Raw genomic sequence first — 23,786 nt, forward strand, 5'->3', positions numbered from 1 at the left:
ACGCCATGCCGGAAGGGGCAGGGGCAGGGCGTAGCCGGGCAGGCGGTCGCGGGCGGCGGAAAAACGGGGCAATAGGAGCCATTTGTGGCCCCCCGCTTGCCGTCGTGTAGAATACTAAAAAAACGTTTAATATCTATATCTATAGCTAAGATTAAAAATATATCTTATATAATAGTAGTAAAAATAGAGAATTTATACTTATTATTTTTTTAAAAATAGTATAGATTACTTATATCTTATTCTATATATTATTAGTTTAGAATATAGGAACTTTTAGATATAATATTTATTAGTATTAAGATATTCTTTTAGTTCTTTTTATTAGACAGATTAACTGCTAGAAGTTATATAATGCAGAGTTCTTCTGCCGGACAGTCGTCGATCGATGACGTTCCGCTTGTTCGACGAGCTCCCTCAGTGATCGTCCTCGAAGCTCATGATTCGGTCCTACCTTGACTATAGCCTCGCGGCCTTCCTGGAGCTCGATGTTAGGCACCCTTGGTGACGAGGTGTCGTTGCTTGAGGTGGCGGGCGCACTCGCATTGGCCAGACCGTGCTGCCACTCTCGGGATCGGAGGCCGCGCCAGAACGTCGCGGGCGAGTCAGTCGAAATGGTGTTTTGAAGAGATAGCCGACGATAGGATAGTTGTCGCCTTTTCAACAGTATCAATTCTTTGGTTCAGGCGCTTCGTGTCCTCTGCAATTTTTCCGAGTGCTTCGACGGCCTTCGCCATCCCCTGAGTGTTACCCTGTTGGGGCGTTGAGTGCGTATTGCTTGATGGACCTAATGAATCCGGTGTAAACCCATCAGTGCCCTCGAGGTTGTTGTTGATGTGCCGCAGTACTCTCTCGGCAGTCTGGGCGATTTATTCCATGCTCTCGAATCTCTGCTGGCGTGGATCGCATGGTGCAGATATTTTTGGTGTTCCTATCTGAGCCTCCCTCTCGGGATGCAGGAACGCCATATTGGAGCCTGTCGCCACAACCGCTGTCATGACACAGATGAAACCTATATCAATGGAAAGCGCCTGTAGTAACAAGCAAATTGTACTGATTCATGAAGCCATGAGGCCTCTTATTGGCGAGATTTTCAGGAATACTATTTTGCAAGTCGTGTGATGTTTTTGATTCTTGCGAGGAACGTTCGTGGCCCCTGTCTACACGGACGCTGTAACAATGGAACTTTCAGATATTTTTGACACAGAACTGTATTATAGCAGCTGATGAGCCGGTAACTGTCATCAAATATAGTTAATTCTCATTTCCCCTATGAATTAGGTTGAAGGACCACCTAATCCCCACCTCGTTAGGACTTAATAGCTTTCTTTTCCCCTTTCCCATCTATCAGTTTCGATAGATCAATATATTATGTATTACTTCTCTTATCTAATTTCCCTTAAGTTAACCTACGGCTGTATAGATTTATGGCTACTATTAGGAAGCGGCTTGCCGGTTAGGTATAATAGTGACCCGCTTTAGCGTTATATGAGAGGTGGTAGAAGATCATTGTAGTAGATAGGAAATATAAAATTAGATTAGAGTATTTATTATAATTGACCAGTCTTTGATATAATTGTTAGATATTTGATATGGTAGTAAAGCCTAAAACCATAAATCGGATAAAAAGCTTTTTCGATACCAATTAGCTAGTAAAATCATATAGAATAACGAAGACCCAGCTACTCGATAGTAATAGCCTGTGCTGTATTTTTAATTAAAGCTTCGAATGAAACCGCGTTTATACTCTATTACTTATTTATAGACTTCGGCACAACCCACTCTAACCCGAACCCAACCCAACCCAACCCAACCCAAAATGGGTTTTGGGTCCAATTCTATAACCCAACATGTAATCGAGCGAGAACCCTATGCCGCAGGGGGTCGGAACCCGAGCCGATATCGTCCTCACCACGAATACGAAGAAACAAATCGCTAAGTGCGTTTCTGTTGAGTGCAAACGATACAAAACCCATATTCGAGATATCGATTGGGATCACTCGAGGCTCCAATTAGAGCAATATATACAGCGCTGGTCTTGAATGATAAGTCTCCCACGCAAACTTAGTTATGAATTAGTAGACGAGGAATGAAAGCTGTTGCGGGACTCAAAGTGTTAGCGACAAATTTGCGTTGCGCGGCGTATTACTTCATACGTCTAGCTAGCTAATGAGATCATCTCTTGATTCCACATACTTAATCGTCTATTTATGTCCATCACGTAGAGGTTCATTTCGATTAAGACCGTAAAACTTGATGCCCAGTTGAAACTTGGAACATCCGAGTGGTTAGACCTCTTCCCTGGAATCAGGAGATTAGCTAGACCATGAGTAACCAATATGTATTGAGATCAATCAAGGCAAGAATCAAGAACTAAGAATGATTGGATCATGCTCAACATGAAAAGTGGTCTGGTACATGGAGTTCACACCCGGGAGCAGCTCCTCTGTTTCTGTGGTCCAATCAGGTAAATACTGTCCAAACCAAAACCTCACAGTTCCCTGGGCTACAGCAGCGGTAGATTGAAGTGAAATGTATCTCTCCATGTAATGAACCGCGTCCTCCTGATCATAAGACGTTGCGGTGCTAACACCTCTTCCAGACATTCGATGCAACTTGGTACAAAAAAGGAATTCCCAAGGAGCAGCTAAGAGAGTAAGTCCAGGGGCTTGAAAAACAACTTCATGCTGCTCAAGCGCTTCATCGAGGAGAATACGTCGTATATGGGATGGGACGAAGAGAACAACGTGGTTGTTGAGCCACCCCTGTCCGAGTATACGATTCCTTTTGAAAGCGGACTTGGCTGCCTTCGAAAGGCACTTGAGCGCGGCGGGTGGAAGATTGTCATTGAAAAAATCGACATCATGAGTTTCAGGGCGACTTTTGAGGAAGATTGTATTGATGATTCCACCAACGACAACGAGAGTGATGTCTTGGTTCTTGGCTGAAGTGTATTTGGCAACATTCTCGAGGGCAGAAATGAGAATTTCACAAGACAGATTCGGACTCAGGTCGCGTATCGCGGCTGGTCGAGCGGCTAGCTCTTGTAGGCTACGAGCACTGCGACGCCAGCGGAGAGTGGACAGCGACTGACCCATTTTAATCAACGTAGAAGTTTTGAATGCAGATCTACCAGCTTCCAGTCGACTCGTGTATCTCCAGTCATTCGTGCATACTCGAATTCAATTTGGCAGGAGCATACGGAACTACTTTAGGGAAACAGCATACAGCCTAGGGCAGCGTGTTCCTATAATCCTTGTTCAGTCGCGCATATCACATGATTCTGCACATTGAGCACAGGAATGAGATACCAGTAGAGACTTGACGCTTGAAAAATAAAGCAATAACCTCGTACTGTCTCCTCCGTACTTTGCCTGCGGTCCAGCTAACCTTTCCAAGAACCTTTCTTTGTTTGCAAAACCAAAGACTAGGAGGAGAAAAGCACACTAAGTTTTACCTTAGTATCCAGTGATATTATTGCAGCGGGTTTGTTTATTTAAGTAGCTATCATGAATAAAAATCGGGATACATATCACGGTGATTCATGGGACAGATAAATATACCCTCAAAAAGCGAGAAATTCATCACCATGTGCAGAGATGAAATGACGAGTCCATAGAATAGGGGCACGGAAGCATGCATGGCACAGTTGCACAGGTGGGATTCAAAATAGTTGGTCAGCAAGATTGTAAAATTAGATAAAAACTTTGATAGGCTGCCTTCGTTCATTGTCCCGTAACCCTCCAACGATGGCAGGATTTACAAGTAAACATTTTGCTTCCACGGCTGGGCGTAGGACTTCCTTAGCAAACTCCCAGGCTGTAAACAGTAGATTTTTCAAGCCCCCTCCAGCAACGACAGTGCCCTCATACGCCTCCTGGAGCCTGTTGAACAGCATCAACTCAGTTCCTGAACCCTCATGTATATGGCCGAATACATGTAGCCTTGGCCGAATTCTCCATAAGGTCTGTAGCAAATAAGGACAGCCACTTCAGTAAGTCAAGATGAGCAAGTGGTGGACCATGAGTAATCAGCACATCAATTCCATCTGGTACTGAGCCAACCCATACATCTTGATTTCGGGGATATTGAAAGGCCCAGTTGCCATGGCGGCAAGAGTAGGGACTTCCGTAGACCCTCAGTTGACGACCATTTGGGCAATAAATTGTTACCTCCTCGTTTTCGAGGTAGATTATATCTCCCCAGTCGATTTGAGCTCGCTCGGAGGCTGCTCGACGGGACACATCATCCCGCGCTGAATCAAGTAGTAGGTCATGATTGCCAGCAATCACAATTTTGGTGGGATGAGGTAGTCTGCGTAGCCAGGCGATCGAATCTTGAAGTTCCTGGAAAGATCCAGATTGTGTGAGATCACCAGCATGGATGAGGATGTCTCCATCATAGACGTCGGTTTGGGTGTTGTGGGTATCAGAGATACAGACAACCGCGATAGGTTTTGTGAGTGGCGTAGCTGGTATAGGCTCGTACCAACCATAAAGCATTTTTGCGAGGAAGACACAAGGCCGGGCGCGGAATTCTTGCCATCGTCCTGGTCGCTGTCGGTGAAGGAGCTCGTGAAGACTGGACATGATTGGGGAGTTCAGAGTCCTCTACATCACCTTATTGGCTGGCACACATTATAGTAGACAAATCTTGTTAAAAAATAACCCATATTTGTTTGATTAGTTTGCATTTCCGTCGCTTAGTCAGAAGTCTGTATAAATTGCTAGAGAAAGGGATACAGAAATACAGAGTAGTGATCACGCATGATTGGCCGATACATTTTGGTTCCGACAGGGGTATCAACCGCAAAGTATAACCCTGGAATACGGTTTGTTGGAACGTGGAATTTAATGCTAATTTACACCGGGTAAGCGCACTTTGCATATCGTGCTTAGTACTCCGTATATACTCGCACTATACGGAAACGCCACGATTCTACCCCGCAAAACCACGCACAATCGTGGTCTTTCCGTTATGACCCTGACTTACACCATATCGGATGATTGGATGAAATCTATTCAAATTTAGTGTTATATGAACGTGTTATATGAACTGAGTTCAATGCGCGTTGTCTCTATACAAACCTGGGCTGAGTAAAGCTAGCCGACGGCTGATTAAGTGGCATCCTCAGGATGGATGTCACTGTGAGTACATAATTACTATTACCTTTCCGGAAGGTGCCTTCATGTCTGAGTCACCAAGTAGAAGCTCCCATATGGATCTTTGCCAATCCAGCTTCTGAATCGTGTACCCCACTCTCGTACTATTTCCAAGCTTCCCAGCCAAAGCAATTGTGGATCATCGTGCCTCGACATGTCAGCTAAACGTCCCAGACTCGTGTCTCCGGTACGGTATAGTCGCCTGCCCATCCCAGAAACCGACTTCGATACCTCCTTCCCCTATCATCAGACATCTTATCCCAGGCTTATACCGAGTAAGACGAATTTCGCTTTTTGTCCTTTTTAGACTTGAGTCGCTAAAGCGCAACAGGAACGGATTCGCAAGTATGGGGACTCCCTGAGTCAGCAGCAATACGCGCTGTTCACACTCTCGAGACTGCGCCAGAGAATGAACGGCTGGTTCGGACTCATCATCCCACATTGCGACTACATGATTCAGTTTACGTATCGCATCCCCAGTACGGCCCTGAGGTCTGGCTTGTGAAGGGCGCGTGTGAAGACATTGAAGCGGGAGGGCGACCATTGCACCCTTATCCTGAGGACATATTGAATCTTGTCCCGTTTGGGAGAATCTTGTCTCCACGTTCACCATGGAGGGAGGAATACCTTTTTAAAGAAGGCATCCTTTTTAAAGAAGGCATCAACCCAAGAAAGCTTCTATCCCCCGAGAAGATTGATAGCTTACGCGAGCTATTCCCCGCGGCAGTAGGGGCCCGTGTTTTCGTCAGTGGATTCCTAATCGTCCTTTTAAATCATTCCGCGACATTCAAACCGTGTATGAGAGAGACTGGATCATGGAAGTTGGTGGTTTGCGAACAGTCTATGATGAATATAGGCTCGAAGCCAGCGCCGACACCGTCATATCCGGTATGGAAGTTTGCGAAAACCCCGAGAGTCTCAATTGTCAAGGCTGCTTGGGCCTGAGAATTCGGATGACCGATGGAAAAGAAGCCATAACGACTGTAACGCATGGCTTTGCGAGAAACCCTCAACGGTCTCGCATGACGATGATGTTTTCCGAGTGGATCCTGAAATCCAAGAGCGCTCTTCTACGCTGCCGCCGCCCACCACCTCAATCCGACACTTGTGAAATTGGAGTCGTACGGAGTTCAAACAAAAATTCCCCGATTGGGAAAGAGGTTTGGCTAACGACGGAGAAGAAGAGGGTAAGTCTCTGCCCGTTTTCCCGTGCTTACTGCCAAGGACTCCGACTTATTCATCTAGATCGGTGTTATCTCCCATACATTCGACGATCCAAGTCCAGATCTTCCGTTTCCCGCTGGCTATCGACATGACCTTAGCCTTATCATGGACGATAATCTACCTCAGGCAACTTGTCAGCCCGCCTGGCTATCCCACTGTGTCGGGATGGGCGTCATACTCAGCTGCGCTCGCTGGGTCCGATGTCTACGTAACCAGGATGAGCACCACAGTCGTTGGGAGGCGGCTTCTACTCGAAGGAACCGTTGACCCTAATGCAATTAGAAAAGCAACAGTCATAGGTACCCAGTACCTATGGGACCGCACTGCGTATTCACAGACTGCGTCACTTTTATGGAAAACGAATGAACCGTCTAGTCCTGCAGATGGATGGTCAGGATCCGTCCTGTGCCTTGGAGGGCCGACAGATGAGTCGAGCCTGGCGGTTATCTTCCAGAATTTTCAAGTGCCCTGCACCACGCACGTCAATCCTGAATCCGGTAAATCTCATCAAACAATTGTTAAAGGAGGGTTTTTGCTCCCTGAATCGATACGGTCTTCCACAATTGTCACAAGCAATGATCAACACCGAGGGAGGAAGTCCGACACATATCCGCGCCGCAGCAGAGAACGCGCAGGTTCAGACCGTCGGGTGTTCTCGGCCCTTTAGGAAAACTTCAATTTGCTCTGGCTTTGGCTTGCTTGAGGATTCTTCAGAAACTCTTGCTCTTTACTGTTATTTTGAGACCGCTCCCCAGTGATAGCAAATTATATACCCTTGGTTTATTAGTGAAAGAATCACACGGTAAGAGCGCAGTGACCTGAAACAAAGCCATAGGTGTGTTAATAGCCAGGAGAGCACCATCACACTATGATGAAGTTGTGTTGAAGCCCCACCAATTTATTAAGCAGCCTTAGTGTGATGACCTTTGATTTCAAAACATGCCATGTATAGAGCTTGACATTTCCCATGGGAATTCCCATCGAGGTCTAGTCCCGTAGTCCCACTCCCATTGGACTATAATATTTACCTTTCTCCCGCCATGGGGATTCCCGTGGGACTATAGTAATTTCCCATCTACACATTATTTTCATAAAAATGATGGAGAGATCGTTGGAGTTTATCAGATGAGTTACGGCAATTTATAGGTGTATCAGCGAGTATCAAGACCCACCAAGAATCCATTACTTTTGATACATTTCGATCACAGATTTGTGATTATTTAGCATATCTTCAATATCACCTAAGGTGAATATTCGTCACCTTGCTCCTAATTCATCACACTTTCTGACTTACCTCGGAAAGTGAGGGCTGAAACAGAGATATCCTCATTCAAGAAACTTAAATTTAATTCCGAAAGTCAATAGAAATAGATCTTTGCGGCGTAGCTATAGGATCAAGTGGACGAGCGGGCGAGGATGCGTTAGTAATAGAATCGATTGGTAGATAGGCTCGTCTGAACGCTGTATTACCGGAGCTTTTGCGCTAACCAAGGCGTGATCGGTAAACTCATTTGCGGGTTTAATAGACAAGACAGGCACCGGATCCAAACCTCCCGACGCTGAATTAGATCAATTTGGAATTGGTACATGCAATCAATACGTCACCAAGTCACAATTCTTAATCACAGACCGTAACCCTGAAGTCTTTTCGTGCTCAATATTACCAAATATCCATAGATCAGATTGGCGCTCTCGGTCTACTTAGTTTTACATCGTGTCTGTATCTGAAATCAAACCCCAGTCTCCTGCCTTTCGTTCGACATTATCTTTCGCCTTGAAGACTCGAAGATGTCGCGATGTCGAAACATGCTTCTGGGGCTGCTTCATAGTATTTGGAAGAAAGTACCAAAATACTCCACCATACTTTGTTTACATGAGAGCATCTTACAGAAGATCTACCAACACATCTCACTAGTTGATCAAGATTGGTTATCCCTTAGCTGCAAAGAGCTCTTCAGCCTATCCGGGACAATAGTGAAGCACAAAGATCTTGAATTTCCACGACTCCTGCGTATTAGGAATCTAATACTGTGCGTAAACAGTCAGGATGTGCAGCGAAATCAACTCCTTCTTCGACTCGAAAATCGCCGCTGGGCCTACTGTGCAAAGTGTTTGAATCTCCATCCTCGGAAAGAATTTACGAAAAGTTTACTGAGATAACCAGCTCTGGAGAGATCTTGCACATATTACGCCGGTATAGATGACCTATGTCCCTGTATTTCTCTGACGATTCGACGTCGAGACCAGCTTATCAAGGTCCTCAAATCACCCGCGAAACCAGCTGAAACCAAATATGGCCCATTCGAGTATGACTTTGACGATAGGGGACAACCGGGCCTCAGCCACTGCTGTTTATTGAGCACTGGATCTGGCTATGATGTGCGAGTTGCTTTTATTTTATTTATCAAGGAAACTGGCCAGTTATGTGTAGCGGCTTGGCATACTATAAGCTTCTCCTCCGATGCTCATCTCACAGCTGAGCCTACCTTGCTTGTCCTCATCAGGAACTCCTCTCGTCCCCGGGGATCAAGCCGCAAAAGATCCTCACATAGACTAGACTTTGGTTTCTTCAAAACCTTATCAGGATCTCCTGTCTCTTGTCCCCGGGAAGCTGGACTCAATAGCCTGTCCCATGTGTCCGACTTTAATTACAAAATAAGCTTTGTCTGAAAACATGAATCAGGCTGTTTTCTGGGTGGCTCGGAATCTAGGAAGTTGTGAATGGCTTGCAGACCGTCCTTGGCTTGACCAGTGTCGTCTCACCGGAGCATGGATTTCGCATAATGAAAAATACTGGTGAGCTTATCAAAGGATCCGCGGAGAAAGAAGAGCTATTTACTGAAATTCCCCTATAGGTATCGGTCGCAGAAATTGCGGAAATTGACGCAAGGTGTTCACGGGCAGTGGAAAATAGATTACTGCCTAGAACAGGAAGGTTGCTTTAACATCAACGAGAAGCCCCACGAACTGCAGATGAGGAACATCAGATAGCTGGTACCATCCCGGCGCTGCTTCTTGCAGCGTCGTGTTGAAGAAGGAAAAAGAAAACATGATGTGCACTCCTGGGACAGCTCATTTCTATTTTAAGGAGTAAGACTGGCTGAATGATTGTTTGATATTTCAATGAGACTTCATTTCATCCCAGTACAGGTAATACCCAAGCTCCAGCATTTGACATCCAGCATAGAGAGTGGCGACAATATGTACATGAATTGATGCTGCCATGATACTTGAAGCCCGATAATTGAAGTCCTCATGCCTTAGTTGGTTCGCCCACCTGCCCATGTTTCCCAATAGGATCGAGTCGTACGGCTTTGGCAGGCCCTCGTAGAGCCGAAGCATCCTATTGCCCGGTGCTTTGAAAATTCGTCTGGTTGGTTTTACCGTCTTTTGTTCCTCTGCCTAATGATTGACGTATTTTCCCTTGCAACGCGCCTGCACTGCACTCTAAGCTGGAAGCCAGACGGACAGCGCCAGCGGTGGAATCTCCGGGACTCGATTTTTCTGCTCCGTTGGCCCCCTGCTCCCATCAGTGCGGCCGTCTTAGCTTCCAAATCGGCTGCCTCACTGCCAAAAAAGCCCACCTATGCAGGGATTCAGTGAATCATCATCAGACTGGAGGGCGACATGGTCGTAAATTTCAGTGAGTACGTGCTGGCTAGACGCTGACGTGCCTCTGCGCAGGTGGTTCCCCAACACCGTTGACCTTCCGGAAAACACGTCCCTCCAGGGTACTTCCTTCACCATTGCCTGTCACCGCTGCACCGGTGGCTTACCATGGATGGGTCGTGAAACACCTCTGGAGTTAGTGGGAGCAATTGGATGGTCATCCGTGTTTTCTCCGGTACGCTGGGGATGCGGCTGCGGCTGGGCGTGGGCTCCATGGGCTTGGTAGTGATGTCGACGTTTGACAGGTTCATGTGATGCAGCAGGTCGCTTCGCGTATCGAGGGCTGACGCACACCAATGTGCTAATGGGAGCGATCAGATTGAATCCCGCGGGGTCTTGTAGAGCGATGGAATATTAGCCTGGTTGTTGAAACTTAGTCACCTTAGTCGTTAGGCCCTGCGACTGCCCCGGTTCTGCTCACAGAAAAAAGGGCCAATTGGCTCTGTCATTTACCCTCCAGCGAGGATTCTTTTTCCAAAATATGGACCTCATGTGGATCCTATCTTGCACGCATTGAGCAGGATATCAAATTGACCGGAACGCAAAGAAAATAGAAAAAAAAGAAAGAAAAAAGGCGAGAACGAAAGGCTGGTGAGTGGCGGCAGGTTTGACACCGAACGCCGAAGCTGACCAAGAATAGATAGGTCTCGCTGCCATGGAGTAGGTGGAGAAGTCGAAGGGTGTTGATCATGGACCACCGAGCATCCTGGCTGTCGAGGATTTGGGGACAGGGCAGTGAAAACGTCAGTGAACAATCAGTTGAGAATGGAGCGTTCTGGGGGTGCCAACGCCGTGCGGGCAAGGCAAGGAGAGAGACGCTTGGGACATGGGGATGTGAGAGTGATTGCATTTTGGTTGCGCTCGGCAATCAGTCAGACTGCCTTGAGGACAATGTACTGACCCGAGCCTATCCTGGGGGAACGGATGGCATAGAGATTGTCCGTTCGAAGCAGGAATAGCATCGAGAAACAGAAAGAAGTGAGTTGTCTCATGTCATTCCCTTGCGCTCGAGATCCCCAAAGCAATGAATCACTTACATATGGGCTCGTCTTAGCTTCACCGGAGGTTACTGGTCACCAGCACTGCGAAGACGTGCGAGCCCGGCGCTGGTGGCCCCACCACTCCATCTATCAAGGTGAGCCGCCTCGAAAGATGGAGCTTTCCTACACCGTTCCCTCAGCCATCCTTCCCGGGTGTAGGGGTGGGGTCTCGAAGTACACCAATCCGGTCAACAGATCTCGTATGTTCGGAGACGAGTCAAGTTGACAATCACAACACTTGCCCGTTCATGTGTCATACTCTCCTAGTGACTTACTTCTTTAACTTGCACCAATAATCGAGCGTTCTCTTTTAGCGTTATGAGCAGCTTCATAAGGCCCCCTCAATATGGCCCATTATCGCTTAGCATTACTGCGTTGGCTTGCAGTTTCCATATTGGTGCGCTTGTAGTGGTTCAAGGCTCCTTTTCCGTATGTATTTTCTACAGACACATACCAATAGCTCAATTGGATTCCAAAGTAACAACTTCCACTGTCATGCACCAAACGAAAGTTACAAATCAGGTCAATACCTCGCACCCGCCTTTTTCAAAAGCGTAACAACCTCCCGAAGACCCCTGCTCTGTGCCATTTCAAGCGGTGTCTGAGACTGATTCCATAGTGAACATCAGCTCCACATGACAGAAAAACCTCAACTATCTTCAATTTTTAGTATAGGAACTGTTGGTTATTGCGATCTTAGGTACTGTAGTTTCCTGGACACGTGTATTCAGGTCCAGATTGAAATCCAGGAACATTAGAATGGTCCAAATATCCCCAAGAGAGGCAACGAAAACCATTGCCCTTCTTTTGCTATCGTAATCCATGTGTTTCACATGAAGTCAGAGTCATATCTCTGTAATTATTTCCAAAAGCCGCACCGAAGGCTTGCTCTACCGCATCGGAAGACCCATTGAAGTAGGCGAGAAGTTCCCTTAATACCGGTACATTTTTTCCCCCTCGTGGCAAACACCAAGACTGAACTCTCATTTGCTCCGTTCTCAACTAATCGTCGGAATTCAGAAAAGCTGCTAAGCTCCAATATTAAATAACAGACCATTCATGTTGCTTTACATGAGCAGAGCACCGCGAGATTCTTTGCGTCGTTCAAAATCAACATCAAATACTGTTTGGAACGGAAGTGGACGTTCAAGATATTCAGCACTGTTTGTTCGATATAATCACCAGCCTCATATGGACCTAGGTCCTCTCTAGCTATCGAAGAGGATGTCGTGAAAGATCCCACGCTATCCGGATTCCTCGGGCAACTACAGATACAAGGACAGACTTTAAGCGCTGGAAAATCTTGCATTTCACAGTAATTATGCCCAGGAGCTCTTTGGTAAACATCAGCTGGAATTGTGGTCATGAGATTCCGATTGTGTCGTTCCAGTTCTGCATCAAACACGGGCTCAGATGGAGATGGGTTCTGTATAAAGCCATATAAATTGATTATTGATCGCCAATCGGTCAGACATGAATCATTACACTCTGTTATAATGAAACTGAAGAAACTCTGCAAAGCTTTGAAAGTTAACGGACGATTTCCCCGGGAAACGATCGACCTGGTGTAAAACGACCTGTGGTCATGGTAGTTGGTCAATGGCTGTTCCAGTGGCTTGTCGGTTTCACTTGCAAGACTCTCAAGCCATATCCTGGAGCTGATAGTGGCATCATATGGCCCAGGAAAATTTGTTGTGATAGCAGGAAACAATATGTTCCTGAAATAAGTTTCATTTCCCAGATACCACCTTTTCAGTATAAATTCTTTCCCGCCCTCAATGACGATACCAAGCGTTAGGTTGCGTGTCATGAGTGGTGAATTGAGCGAGAATTCTTGCAATTGCAAGAACCCGTCTGCAGCTATAGCGGATGATCTCAAGACTGCTGGCATGTTCACTGAGAAAGTGACCACTTTCTTTGGTGCAGCCAGAGTTTTGAGGTAAAACGTGATGACGATACCAAAGCTGTCTGCGGCGCCTCTTAAAGCAAAATAGATATCGGGGTAACTTGAGGCGGTGGCATGGATAAAACTTCCATCAGCCAATATAACATCCAGGGCGATAATGGTATCCGTTGCCAAACCCCAGGCTCGGGATACATAACCATACCCTCCATGAGTGAAGTGGCCACCGATACTAACGTCGGGACATGTTCCATGGGATAGCGCGCGTTTACCCTGGGCATACAAGCTAAGATCAAGATTTCCGAGTCTGACACCTCCTCCAACAGAAGCTACCCCGGTCTCTGAAAAGATATCAGAATTTATCATATAGGCATAATATTGTTCTAACGTACTATTATCGACCGTGATTTCATTGAACATTCGTAGATCCACAATCAAAGAGCCATTCTTTCCTCCAGTGGAGTAGCTGGCGTAGGAATGACCCCCTGATCGGGCTTGCACCTTGATTCCGACACTTGCGGCGCAGCTGACAGATTCGGAAACTTCTTGAGGTGTTGTTGGAAGTGTGATTGCTACCGGATTATAGAGCCGGGCGAAGGTAAAAGATTTCGCAAGTTCCAACCACTGAGCGGAAGTGTTGAAAACAGTGAGGACATCTTTTGTAGCCAAACAGTCGGCAAGATGTGCTTCGTTGCTGCCAGAGTAAAAATCGGAAGCAGATATTGAGAACGTCAGACAGCCCGTACATAGGGCAGTAGTTATCAATAAATGTAAAATTAAAAAAATATCGAGAGAACCAGCTTCAGAGCTGTATTTAGTTTGCAGAATACAAAGCAAGGTAGCATGGAGACAGAAAATAGAAAAGAAAGTGGAGTGAAAAAATAACTAATTGGGTGCTCTAAGATAAGAAAAGGAATTACCAACAGAACTTAATATGCGTGACCTGAGACAGTTGGCATGAAGGAGAATATTTTTGCTTGGATTAAATAGTGCTAACGCGCTACGGCGGGGCTAGGCTGGCACAGATGAGTTGTCAGGAACGGATCGACCCTGAGCCGGAAGACTTAAAACTTAGCGCGATACTCGGTCCCGTGAGTGACAAGCACGCTTCAAAATCATCACTACAAGAGCCAGTTGCTATCGGCTATTTCAAGTGCATAAATGAATAATATGACATGGCGTTTGGTTGTTGCTATGGCGAACATGACGCATGGCTTTCAAGCTTAGCAAACGCCTTTTAATGAGGTCAAAATCCAAGACTATCATGCAGGTGCGAACCATGCTTCTTCAACCCTCCAACACTGTATCGTCTGGTGCGCAAATAAGGGCAGCAGTTGTGTTCGTGTGGCTTGGCATCCCGTGAACAAGAGGTGCGCCTTTGTTACCAACCACGCTGTTCCGACCCTACTTCGCACCCAGGGCGGTTGGCTCCACGCCAAGAAAGCCTAGGATGGGCATGAACGGGAACAATACTTCGTAACAAAGTTGCTCGGATCATGAAAGTTTTAATCTCCTGAAAGAGGGTTACAGAAATGCGGTAAGTGGCCAGACTCAGACTGGTTCACCCTTTTATTTTGCGGGGTTCATCAATCCTGCTATTTAGGCAGTTACATTCGTTTGGCTGAATTCATAAATTTTCAAATGAGTGAGATCATAGAGGTCCACCTATCAGAGTAGAGAACCAAGTAAATATCTACAATAGGGGCAGGGTAACCGCCTAGCGTGTTTCGACAGAGGGAGGGCTCGAGAAAGATTCTCGTTGTCAAAACAAAAATAAAAAAGGCATCCCCACTATTCAAATGTTGCTGTTTTGTACGGATTGTATAATAAATTGTCGCCGATAGTAAGACAGATTTACTAAATCCGGCAAAGCTACCGTTCCAAAGAAAAACAGCTATCGGCGACGAGCTAGTCTTAAAATTGGTGACTCGAGAGAAACTATAGGCCCGTCCGTGGGAAGAATTGTGATTAATTGTGATTAGCAGTAGTATCTAGAGCCATAAGCTAATCCCGAATTAAGATGAAACTTGAAGTGCGTTAGTGCGCTTCAGAACTGTCTTCAAATCGTCAACCCCCTCTCCAATATTTTGGTGACTCTCAATGTGTAGAACATCTGACGCAAGAGAGAAGTTGCCCGTATCTCGGCGATTTTGACTTCAAGCGCCCATAATATCCTTTTCTGAAATAGATAGATCACCCGAAACCCGTGGACATATAGTGCGCCTTTGAGACTTAAATATGAATCTTTCTAAAATCTTTCACACCGGCCTGTAGCTTATCGATAATTTACTAAAGCTCACGACCACCTTGTCGAGTTTGGAGGACAGCGTATTAGTCAAAGGGCCATTCTGTAGAGTGCTATCAAGGTATTTGAAAACGCCGAGGAGGGTTTCAAGCTTGTCTGTGATCTTGGCTAGATCTACAACCCAATTGTCGTATATAGAGTAAAAGTTGAACAGATAATCAAAGACTTGGATTCCGAGCGATAGAAATCCTGTACGGCCGGCAACAATGGGGAATGCTTCAACCAAAGCTAGCGAAGCTTTTCAGATTATGTCGTGAGAGTTTATGGATTTTCATGAGATACATAGGAAGTGGTACAAAAGTATTCGAAATCAGATTTACCTCTACGCTCTTAGACTTTCATTCCCGAACCCTGGCCCGAAACACGCTAGCCTAATTTTAGCCGTTCCCCAGTAATCCCTGGTAACGACTAGTGACGCGCGCTGCGCACGCTGTGGCCCTGAAACGAGCGGAAAAAGCGTGACATCCGCACACGTGAGATTGCAATAAACAGGCAAATCAGAAGTGCAGGAACAGTAGCGATTAGCAAACAGGCCAATCAGCGACGAGATCAGCGAGAAGTTTGGCAGTGGGAAAGCCAGCGAAGGTTTGCGGGCTGCTCGCGCAGGGTAGTAAACCCCTCCACATCGTTCCTCGTTTCAGGGCAAGCGGGGTCGCGCAGGCCTGCGGTTTGTAACCCCATTCACTCCGCTCCTTCTAGAAAAATATCCAGATTTGGTAGCTAAGGGTGATTTAGGTAGTGTGCTATACAGTAGACAGGGTGAGACCTAGGTGAGAAACACCCAAGTCGCGTGACCACTGCATTGACCCCCTTAGCTGGATGCTCGGCCTTCCACATAGCCTGCCCTCCACGAAATGCTTTCCAGATTGGCTGATGATGAAGCTGAGCCACGTGGCGAGCAGATCGACAAAACAGGCTCTAGGCGCTAGATTTTCTAGATGGAACCAAAATATTGTCCTAAAAATAGTGACATTTCATAGCGGCAAAAGAAATGTAATGATTCGTTAAGTGGCATCTCCTCTCTCAAGCGGCGTGTCAAGCTAGTTAGGCTCTTTACTTGATATTATCACAATCTTCCTTTCTCAATGCTAGTCGGTGGAAAATTCGAAATGAGTCTTTGCCTTGAACAACCTAGCATCAGAATATCCTTTTCCGATCTATCGATTCCACGCCAAACCCGAACCCCTCACATTCCTCGAGTCAATAGAAGATGGCCGAAGTCATTGGCATAGTTTCGGGCGCAATAACTTTCGCGACTGTTCTTGTCCAGATCAGAAATACTATAACTACACTGAAAGAATGCTATAATAACTTGCGCGATACGCCCGACGATCTACGGAAACTAGTACAAGAGATCGAGCTTTTTGGCTTTATACTTACGGATATCGGGGAGGATTTATCACAAAGTCCGAATCCCGCCTTGGGAAACAACAAACATGCACTGAAAAGCTTCACTCTTTGCAAAGATGCAGCGAAGGAGTTGGACATAGTCTGCACCGACATCGTCCGAGAAATAAAATCTCCTAACCGCTTACGTTGGTCTTTGAAGTCCTTCAGAATTGTCTTACAAAAGGGGAAGATTGAAAAGCATAAGACCCATTTACAACATGCTATTTAGTTGCTAATGCTATCGCAACAATGTTATACACGGTATATTTTTCAAAATCGGCGCAATTGATGTTTTCGAGCTAATGAATATAGAGCAGTTATTCAAGCTCAGCCTTAGGCGATAATCGAAAGGATTGTCCACCATGATATAAGTTGCTCGTGTGCAGGAAACTCTAAGTCCACGACAACTTTGAAAGGTATAGTTTTTCGTTGACTAATAACGAATTCCTCTCACTGATACTTTCGCCAGAGGCAGGGTCTTGTGCTAAACAGACAAAATTCATTGCATCACAAGATAAGAGAACGAAATTTTCCCAGAACAGTAGCTATAGGTGGCGGCTTAGTTTGCCTCGTTAGATCACTTCAGAAGTCCTAGAAGTGGCTGGCACAAAGGCTCTAGGAGGATGGAACTAGTACTTGAGATCTTATAGTATCATTCCTCTTGACTCAAAAGCGAGTAGTTATGTGATGGGTGGAAATATCCAAGAGCTCTAGGACATGTTTGCCTTGAGGCAGGCATCACCTTTTGACCTAATCTACCTCCCAAATAGGAACCTATTCTCACTTCTTGAGGTACGATTTCTATATAGACAATTAACTGATCTAGTTCACTAATAAATAGTCAAGTGGGTCACACGGAGAAATAGAAACAAGATAATAGCTTTTCTCTTAGATCAAGGAACGGATCCGAACTCTTTATTCGACCCACCATTTTGGAGCAAAGTATCCTACGACGGAACCGAAATAAAAATGGAGTCACTCATCCCATCTATGCGTGTCCTATTTCGCCATATAGACATAAGCTATAAATCCGACGAAGAAGCAGCAATCTCTGTCTTAGGCAGGTTTCATGGTACACCGGAAGAATTTTTGTTCTTACAGTAGCACGTTTGCCCTTCCTTCTACCGACTACCAAAACGGATTCGCATTAGAGTGGCCCTTCGCATAGGGGCGTTCTATATCCACAATTGGTCCATACCGGAGCTTTTTCGAGTCATATTAGGAACGGATGTCTTAGAACCCAACGATTTTAAATTTTGTCAAGAGTTAGATTCAACGTTAATCCATTGTGCAGCACGGGGCAGGGGTGTTAGCGAAAGAGGCTTTCGAGAAGGGACTAGCGCTGATAGATCGAATTGTGACGCTTGGGGTGACCTCTGCCATAAGTTTTTCTGTGTCAGAATCGATATTTACGACCTCGTTGACGGCAAAACTCCCTTTCTATCGTTTCTCGATGGATATCTCTCATCATGGTACGGACCCATAGAATTAGGTCCGGCTTGTCAAATTGCCGTTCAAGTCTGGCTGAAACAACTCGAAGTTGTTGGCGTCGATCTAAATAGGTATGGTAAAGCGGAGGAATATATGTGGAAAGGGGGTATCACCCAGCGAGAATTTGACGTGTGGAATATTCCGGAACAAGGGTTCGAATTGCAAGGAATGATTGGATTTACATATGGCTCTTCCCCTGGGAATTGGTATATATGGCTGTCCGAGGAATCTGATTCTTTTGTGGGAGAATTTTGGGATATGATCGAGCGGCCAGTGGAAGTGATGCCAGGTGCCTGGCCGAAAGAATGACCTCTTTATGTACGAAATACACACCCTGCATATGTACTTAGATAAACATTACACAACCTTGGAACGTGATGTGTGAATAATTTTGTACTTTAGTCCTTGGGCTCTCAATGGATTTAATGACTTAAGGTCTAAAGCGCGAAGAAAATGAAGATCAGGTAGAAGGGGGGAGCAGAGACGGAGCAAGCAGTAAGAAACTTAACTACCCTTCTTACTTACTATACAATCTCTATATATTCTACGTAGGTATCATATTAATGTATACTGAGAGTGAAATGGACCATATCACCCCGACGGGGAGAATTGTCATTCCGTTCTCACCTCTCTCACCTATAATATCTGCACTCACCCTAGAGGTCCCAAAAACAGAGAAGCGAGAATCTCCTTGCCCAGCAGGATTGAGCCTAAGACTCCAAGGCTGACGACAGAAGGTCAATGATTTCGTTTTCTGCGTTGAAGTGCCGTACGAACGGTAGAAGCCATATCAATCGGCTAGGAAGATACAAAAGACATGTAAAGGCCATTGATCGATCCCTACTATGTATCAAATCCTATGAATGAAATCCTACCCAACGAGTGCCCTATAGCAAGTGTACTACCTCTAATGGCCGAACAAATGGGTCGGGTCTCAGGAGGAAGCCATAGTACCTTTTCGCCGTTCATAGTTATCCACTGACTCTCCCTTATGAATATCTCGAGACTCGTCTGATCGAGATCAGAGCTACAGTTGCCGTTCAAAGAACGAATAATAAGACATCCGAGGTTCGTGTCAAGACGTGAATCGCCAGAAAACGCCAAATCCGTGACTATTCCATAAGACCTTATGGTTTGCTGCAAATTGCCCGTGGTAGGATCCCAAAGTCGCACAGTCTGGTCGCTGGAGCCGGATGCCAGTAGTCTGCTGTCCTGGGAGAATGTCACTGACCGAACTGGACTTGAATGGCCCTCTAGAGCACGCTGAAAGAGGCCAGTTGTAACGTCCCAGAGACGCACAGTCTGATCATAGGAGCCGGAAGCCAACAGCGAGCTGTCAGGGGAAAATGATACCGATCGAACCCAGTCGGTATGACCTTCAAGGGTCTGCTGCAAAGTCCCCGTTGAGATATCCCAGAGCCGCACAGTACGATCACCAGAGCCAGATGCGAGCAGCCGGCCGTCTGGGGAGAATGCTAAAGACCAAAGCCAATCTATATGGCCCTCAAGTTTATATAATAATGAGCCTGTGGTAGTATCCCAGAGCCGGATAGTTTGATCATCAAAGCTAGAAGCAAGCAGCTCGCTATCCGGCGAGAAGACTATTGACCGAGGCCAATCAGAATGACCCTCGAGGATTTGACGCAGATTGCCCGTGGAGGAATCCCAGAGCCGCACAGTCTGGTCAATAGAGCCAGACGCGAGTAGCTGGCTATTTGGCGAGAACGCCACTAACAAAACAGCGTCTAAGTGGCCTTTTAGATTCCATTTTATATCACCTGTGATAGGGTCCCAGAGTCGCACAGTATAATCATCGGAGCAAGACGCAAGTAACCGGCCGTCAGGGGAAAAAGCTACCGACCGAAGCCGGCCCGAACGGCTTTCGAGTGTCTGCTTTAGGCCATTCATAGCGTAATCCCAGATCCGCACAGTCTGGTCATAGGAGCCTGACGCTAGTATTCTACCGTTTGGTGAGAATGCTAACGACCAAACCGAATTTGAATGGCCTTTAAACTTCTGTAGTAAGGTGCCCGTAGCGGAATCCCAGAGCCGGATGATCTGCTCATTATCGCTAGATGCAAGTACCCGGCTATCATGGGAGAACGTCACCGACCGAAGCCCCTCTTGATGACCTTTAAATATCTGCAGCAGGGCGCCCGTGGCAGGATCCCAGAGTCGGATAGTCTGGTCACTAGAACCGGACGCTAGTTTCCGGCCGTCGGGAGAAAACGCCACTGACCAAACTGAGCCCAAATGGCTTTCGAGAGTCCGCTGTAAGTCTCCCGTGATAGGATCCCAGAGGCGGACAGTATTGTCTCTAGAACCGGACGCTAACACTTTGCCGTTTGGGGAAAAAGCCACGGACCAAATTGAGCCCACAAGGCCCGCGAACGTCCGCTGTAAAGCGCCTGTGATAGGCTTCCAGATCCGTATGGTCTCATCAAATGATCCAGACGCTAGTAAGCAGCCGTCAGGGGAGAAAGCCACTGACCAAACTGAACCTAAATGGCCCTCGAGCGTCTGCTGCAAGGTCCCCGTGGCAGAGTCCCAGAGTCGCACAGTGTTGTCACTAGAACCGGACGCTAACACTCGGCCGTTTAGGGAGAATGCAACCGACCGCACCCAATCCGAATGACCCTCTAGAGCCTGCTGCAAGGTACCCGTAACGGGATCCCAAAGCCGGATAGTGTTATCACTAGAACCGGAGGCAATTCTCTGACCATCAGGGGAGAATGTAACTGAAAAAACCCAGTCCAAATGGCCCTCGAGAATCTGTAGCTCTGCGTTCCATGTATCCTCAACATCTGGAAGACTGCATATATAATTAGGAATTTCTCCTTCGAACATCTTGCGGATAATTGACTTCCGGGGCGCAAACACGAGTCCGGAGCAATAAATTTGGAGGGGGGCATTCTCAGCTATTTGTCGTGTTTTAAGAATAAAACGCTTGGCATCATGCAGAAATTCTGGTATTTCGGGATCTTCTTCGTCCTATATCAATCAGCATGGATATCGCATGGGATACGAACGGAAACTCACAAGGGTCATAGTTTGCAATAGATCAACAACTCTCACAAGTTCAGATGCAAGACCTAGGATGCTCATTGCTTCTATCCAATGTCGGAAATGTTTCTGCAGAAACATAAACGCATCTTTTATCAGAGGAATCGGGTCGTGGCTTTGCATCAGATGCTGCGCCCAAAAGCGACAGGAGTACTGCAACTCTGGGGAAAGACAGTTGCTAATGATTTGAGGATCAATTTCCGAACGTAGGGTGCCATCACTTGTGAGTCCACAAATGTTCCGTTTCAACTTATAACAAATAATAAGACACCTTGTTGCCAAATTTTTATGAACCTGATTTTCATCCACCCATATAGAAGTCTTTTTGCGTGACTCTGGATCTAGGAGGAAGTCTCGAAATGAAAGATGGAAAGGTCGTAGCGGAGTTTCCCTAATCTCGGGTACGCGGATAACGGAATGTAGTGAGTTTAGCCTTCGCTTAATCAAGTTCTCCGAGAGACCGGTAAGTGTTGAAAGTGAGTAGACGGGAAGCGGGCTCGCAAGCACTACAATAGTGCCGAGAATCTCTCGAAACTCCTGGATCAGCTGGGCTTTCTGCTTTTCGCTTTGGTTGTTGAGTACCCGATTAAGTACAGGTAGATACGTTCTGTCCAACTGAGATCTATCGCCCCGATGGGTGAGTATCTCGGTGAGACTCTCTTCGGGGTCCCACTGGGGGTCCTCAAGGACGCGACAAACGGTCGCAGCGAAGATGAAGAGTGGAACAGATAAATTCACAAGCGATTTAATATCCGCACTACTAGGCCACTCGGCAGGTAGAGATCGTTGTTTCCTGATATTCGAAAGCCGCGAATTTAGGAACAAAGATATATCGCGTGCTGTAGCAGCCTCAGGAATATCGTGGAGAACTAGATCCTGATAATCTAGATTTTGGATTTCCGAAAAGCCGACTCGAATAGGTAGATCGGGTCGGCTTGTCAAGAAGATGCGGACGTGCCCAGTGGTTGGCCCTCGTAGCTGTGGTAGTAATTGGATTATGACTCTTATATCATTATCACTTTCACATTCGTCCAAGGCATCAATCACTATTACGGTGGTTGGTGAATGCCTAGTGGATGGTTCAAAGTCAAGAAGTGGTCGGAGAAGCAACTTGTCAAATTGCTCCTTTAACGACTTTGATGCTAGGTTGGGATCATCACTGATAGCCTTTTGGATACCTGGGATAAGTTGAGGAAAGCTAATCGCGAACTGACTTGCAATTGTTGGAAAAAGCTTTGTGGCACTACCTCGGCTTCCTTCTCCCCGCTTGAAAAAGAAATTTGCTCCTAAGATCTTCGCCTCTTTTAAGGATTTTGCCACTGTTCGGGAGATAGTCGATTTCCCTGTCCCAGCCATACCATTCAGCCAGTATATGCATTTACCTTGCGGTGACATGGCCCATTCTGTGATATGATGAAGGAGCTCTGTTCTGGTACCCGGAAGACATTCATCCTCATGTTGATCCATATATGAGTCAAACTCAGCACCAGCGACGATCGGCAATTCGTCAACACCCAATCTCTGGGGGATCAGGTCTGCACTCCAAGCCACACTGGTTAGAAGAGTTCTAAATAGAAATTAGCTAAGCTTTTCCGATGATTTTGACTGAAAGACCTACGTTTGGTCAATCTGCAATGATAAGGTGAAAGATGATTTATATCTCTCGAGACCCTGGATGATTCTATCCACCTCCGTGCGTTTCAAAGGCCATTTGAATGCTCGAACTCCGAATCTTCTCATCATACTCTTTCCTCTCCCAGGATTAATCTTATTTTCCAGGGCCCCGAGGTCCGAAAGACAATCACTGACATTGTTGACTAGCAACGAGCAAGTGGGAAACTTTATAGCATGAGGGCCCTGGAGAAACTCAAAGAGTTTTTGAACAGTCCCTTCTAGGCCCGTAATCGATCGCTGTAAAGCAATGATATCCTCTCGAGCATTCTTCGTCTCTTGAAGATAGCCACCGCATAGCTTCACAATGCTGCCGGCGAGTTGAATGACACCAAAGACGCTAGCTGCTGCTGAAACCCCTTCCATGTGTCAATATGTAATCAATCTCTGGTATTTACTCTTTGAGTCAGAGGTTGAACTATGTTCAATACTGGGGACCTCCAGTCCCACACCAGCCCCTCTCCAGCCCCTCATGTTTGACTTGTTTGTATCCCTATGGAGAGTCACGTATGGCGTATAAGAGTTTCGTGTAAATTACACCAAGGCTGGTCCTGGCGCGTCATGTAAAATACACTTCCTATTTTAAGAACGAGGGGGATCGATGGAATTACTATATGTGGATTAGCGTGTTTCAAGTCGGGGTTCGGGAATGAAAGTCTAAGAGTATAAAGGTAAATCTGATTTCGAATACCACTGTAAGCCATCAATTTGGTATCCAACACAAGTAAGTTCTGTTTCTTACGCGAATATTGGATCATAAAAATTACTTTTAGTACTGGTGAATCGAAGTACATCCATGTTTCTCATATCCAATAGGCTGGAACAGAAAGCAGCGGGGCGAAGACGGGCAACCGCTTAGGGACAAAAAGAGG

General features: G+C 46.2%; 7 protein-coding genes across 7 annotated transcripts; 4 read left to right on the forward strand and 3 right to left on the reverse strand.

Annotated features, from left to right (window-relative positions):
* Positions 1–2,363: 2,363 nt before the first annotated feature.
* On the reverse strand, positions 2,364–3,095 carry N7508_001424 (uncharacterized protein; the record flags this gene model as incomplete). Its single annotated transcript, XM_058459490.1, has 1 exon — positions 2,364–3,095. The coding sequence occupies one exon, from the start codon at positions 3,093–3,095 to the stop codon at positions 2,364–2,366; it is 732 nt and encodes a 243-aa protein (XP_058323022.1).
* An 819-nt stretch (positions 3,096–3,914) lies between these two features.
* Positions 3,915–4,586, reverse strand: N7508_001425 (metallophosphatase domain-containing protein; the record flags this gene model as incomplete). The annotated part of the gene is made up of 1 exon (XM_058459491.1): positions 3,915–4,586. The coding sequence occupies one exon, from the start codon at positions 4,584–4,586 to the stop codon at positions 3,915–3,917; it is 672 nt and encodes a 223-aa protein (XP_058323023.1).
* A 1,388-nt stretch (positions 4,587–5,974) lies between these two features.
* Positions 5,975–6,650, forward strand: N7508_001426 (uncharacterized protein; the record flags this gene model as incomplete). The annotated part of the gene is made up of 2 exons (XM_058459492.1): positions 5,975–6,346; positions 6,405–6,650. 2 exons carry the CDS (start codon positions 5,975–5,977, stop codon positions 6,648–6,650), a joined length of 618 nt encoding a protein of 205 aa, XP_058323024.1.
* Positions 6,651–9,057: 2,407 nt separating this feature from the next.
* N7508_001427 (uncharacterized protein) lies at positions 9,058–9,374 on the forward strand (the record flags this gene model as incomplete). The annotated part of the gene is made up of 2 exons (XM_058459493.1): positions 9,058–9,179; positions 9,239–9,374. The coding sequence occupies 2 exons, from the start codon at positions 9,058–9,060 to the stop codon at positions 9,372–9,374; spliced, it is 258 nt and encodes an 85-aa protein (XP_058323025.1).
* Positions 9,375–16,510: 7,136 nt separating this feature from the next.
* N7508_001428 (uncharacterized protein) lies at positions 16,511–17,403 on the forward strand (the record flags this gene model as incomplete). Its single annotated transcript, XM_058459494.1, is given in 4 exon segments — positions 16,511–16,917; positions 17,112–17,260; positions 17,276–17,321; positions 17,340–17,403. The coding sequence occupies 4 exon segments, from the start codon at positions 16,511–16,513 to the stop codon at positions 17,401–17,403; spliced, it is 666 nt and encodes a 221-aa protein (XP_058323026.1).
* A 3-nt stretch (positions 17,404–17,406) lies between these two features.
* N7508_001429 (uncharacterized protein) lies at positions 17,407–18,489 on the forward strand (the record flags this gene model as incomplete). Its single annotated transcript, XM_058459495.1, has 3 exons — positions 17,407–17,481; positions 17,536–17,742; positions 17,794–18,489. The coding sequence occupies 3 exons, from the start codon at positions 17,407–17,409 to the stop codon at positions 18,487–18,489; spliced, it is 978 nt and encodes a 325-aa protein (XP_058323027.1).
* A 534-nt stretch (positions 18,490–19,023) lies between these two features.
* Positions 19,024–23,280, reverse strand: N7508_001430 (NACHT and WD40 domain protein; the record flags this gene model as incomplete). Its single annotated transcript, XM_058459496.1, has 3 exons — positions 19,024–21,171; positions 21,220–22,810; positions 22,862–23,280. The coding sequence occupies 3 exons, from the start codon at positions 23,278–23,280 to the stop codon at positions 19,024–19,026; spliced, it is 4,158 nt and encodes a 1,385-aa protein (XP_058323028.1).
* Between the last annotated feature and the right edge of the window lie 506 nt (positions 23,281–23,786).

Source organism: Penicillium antarcticum, assembly GCF_028974205.1.
Source record: "Penicillium antarcticum strain IBT 31339 chromosome Unknown utg000002l_segment0_segment0, whole genome shotgun sequence".
In the NCBI taxonomy this organism is placed as follows: Eukaryota; Fungi; Ascomycota; class Eurotiomycetes; order Eurotiales; family Aspergillaceae; genus Penicillium; species Penicillium antarcticum.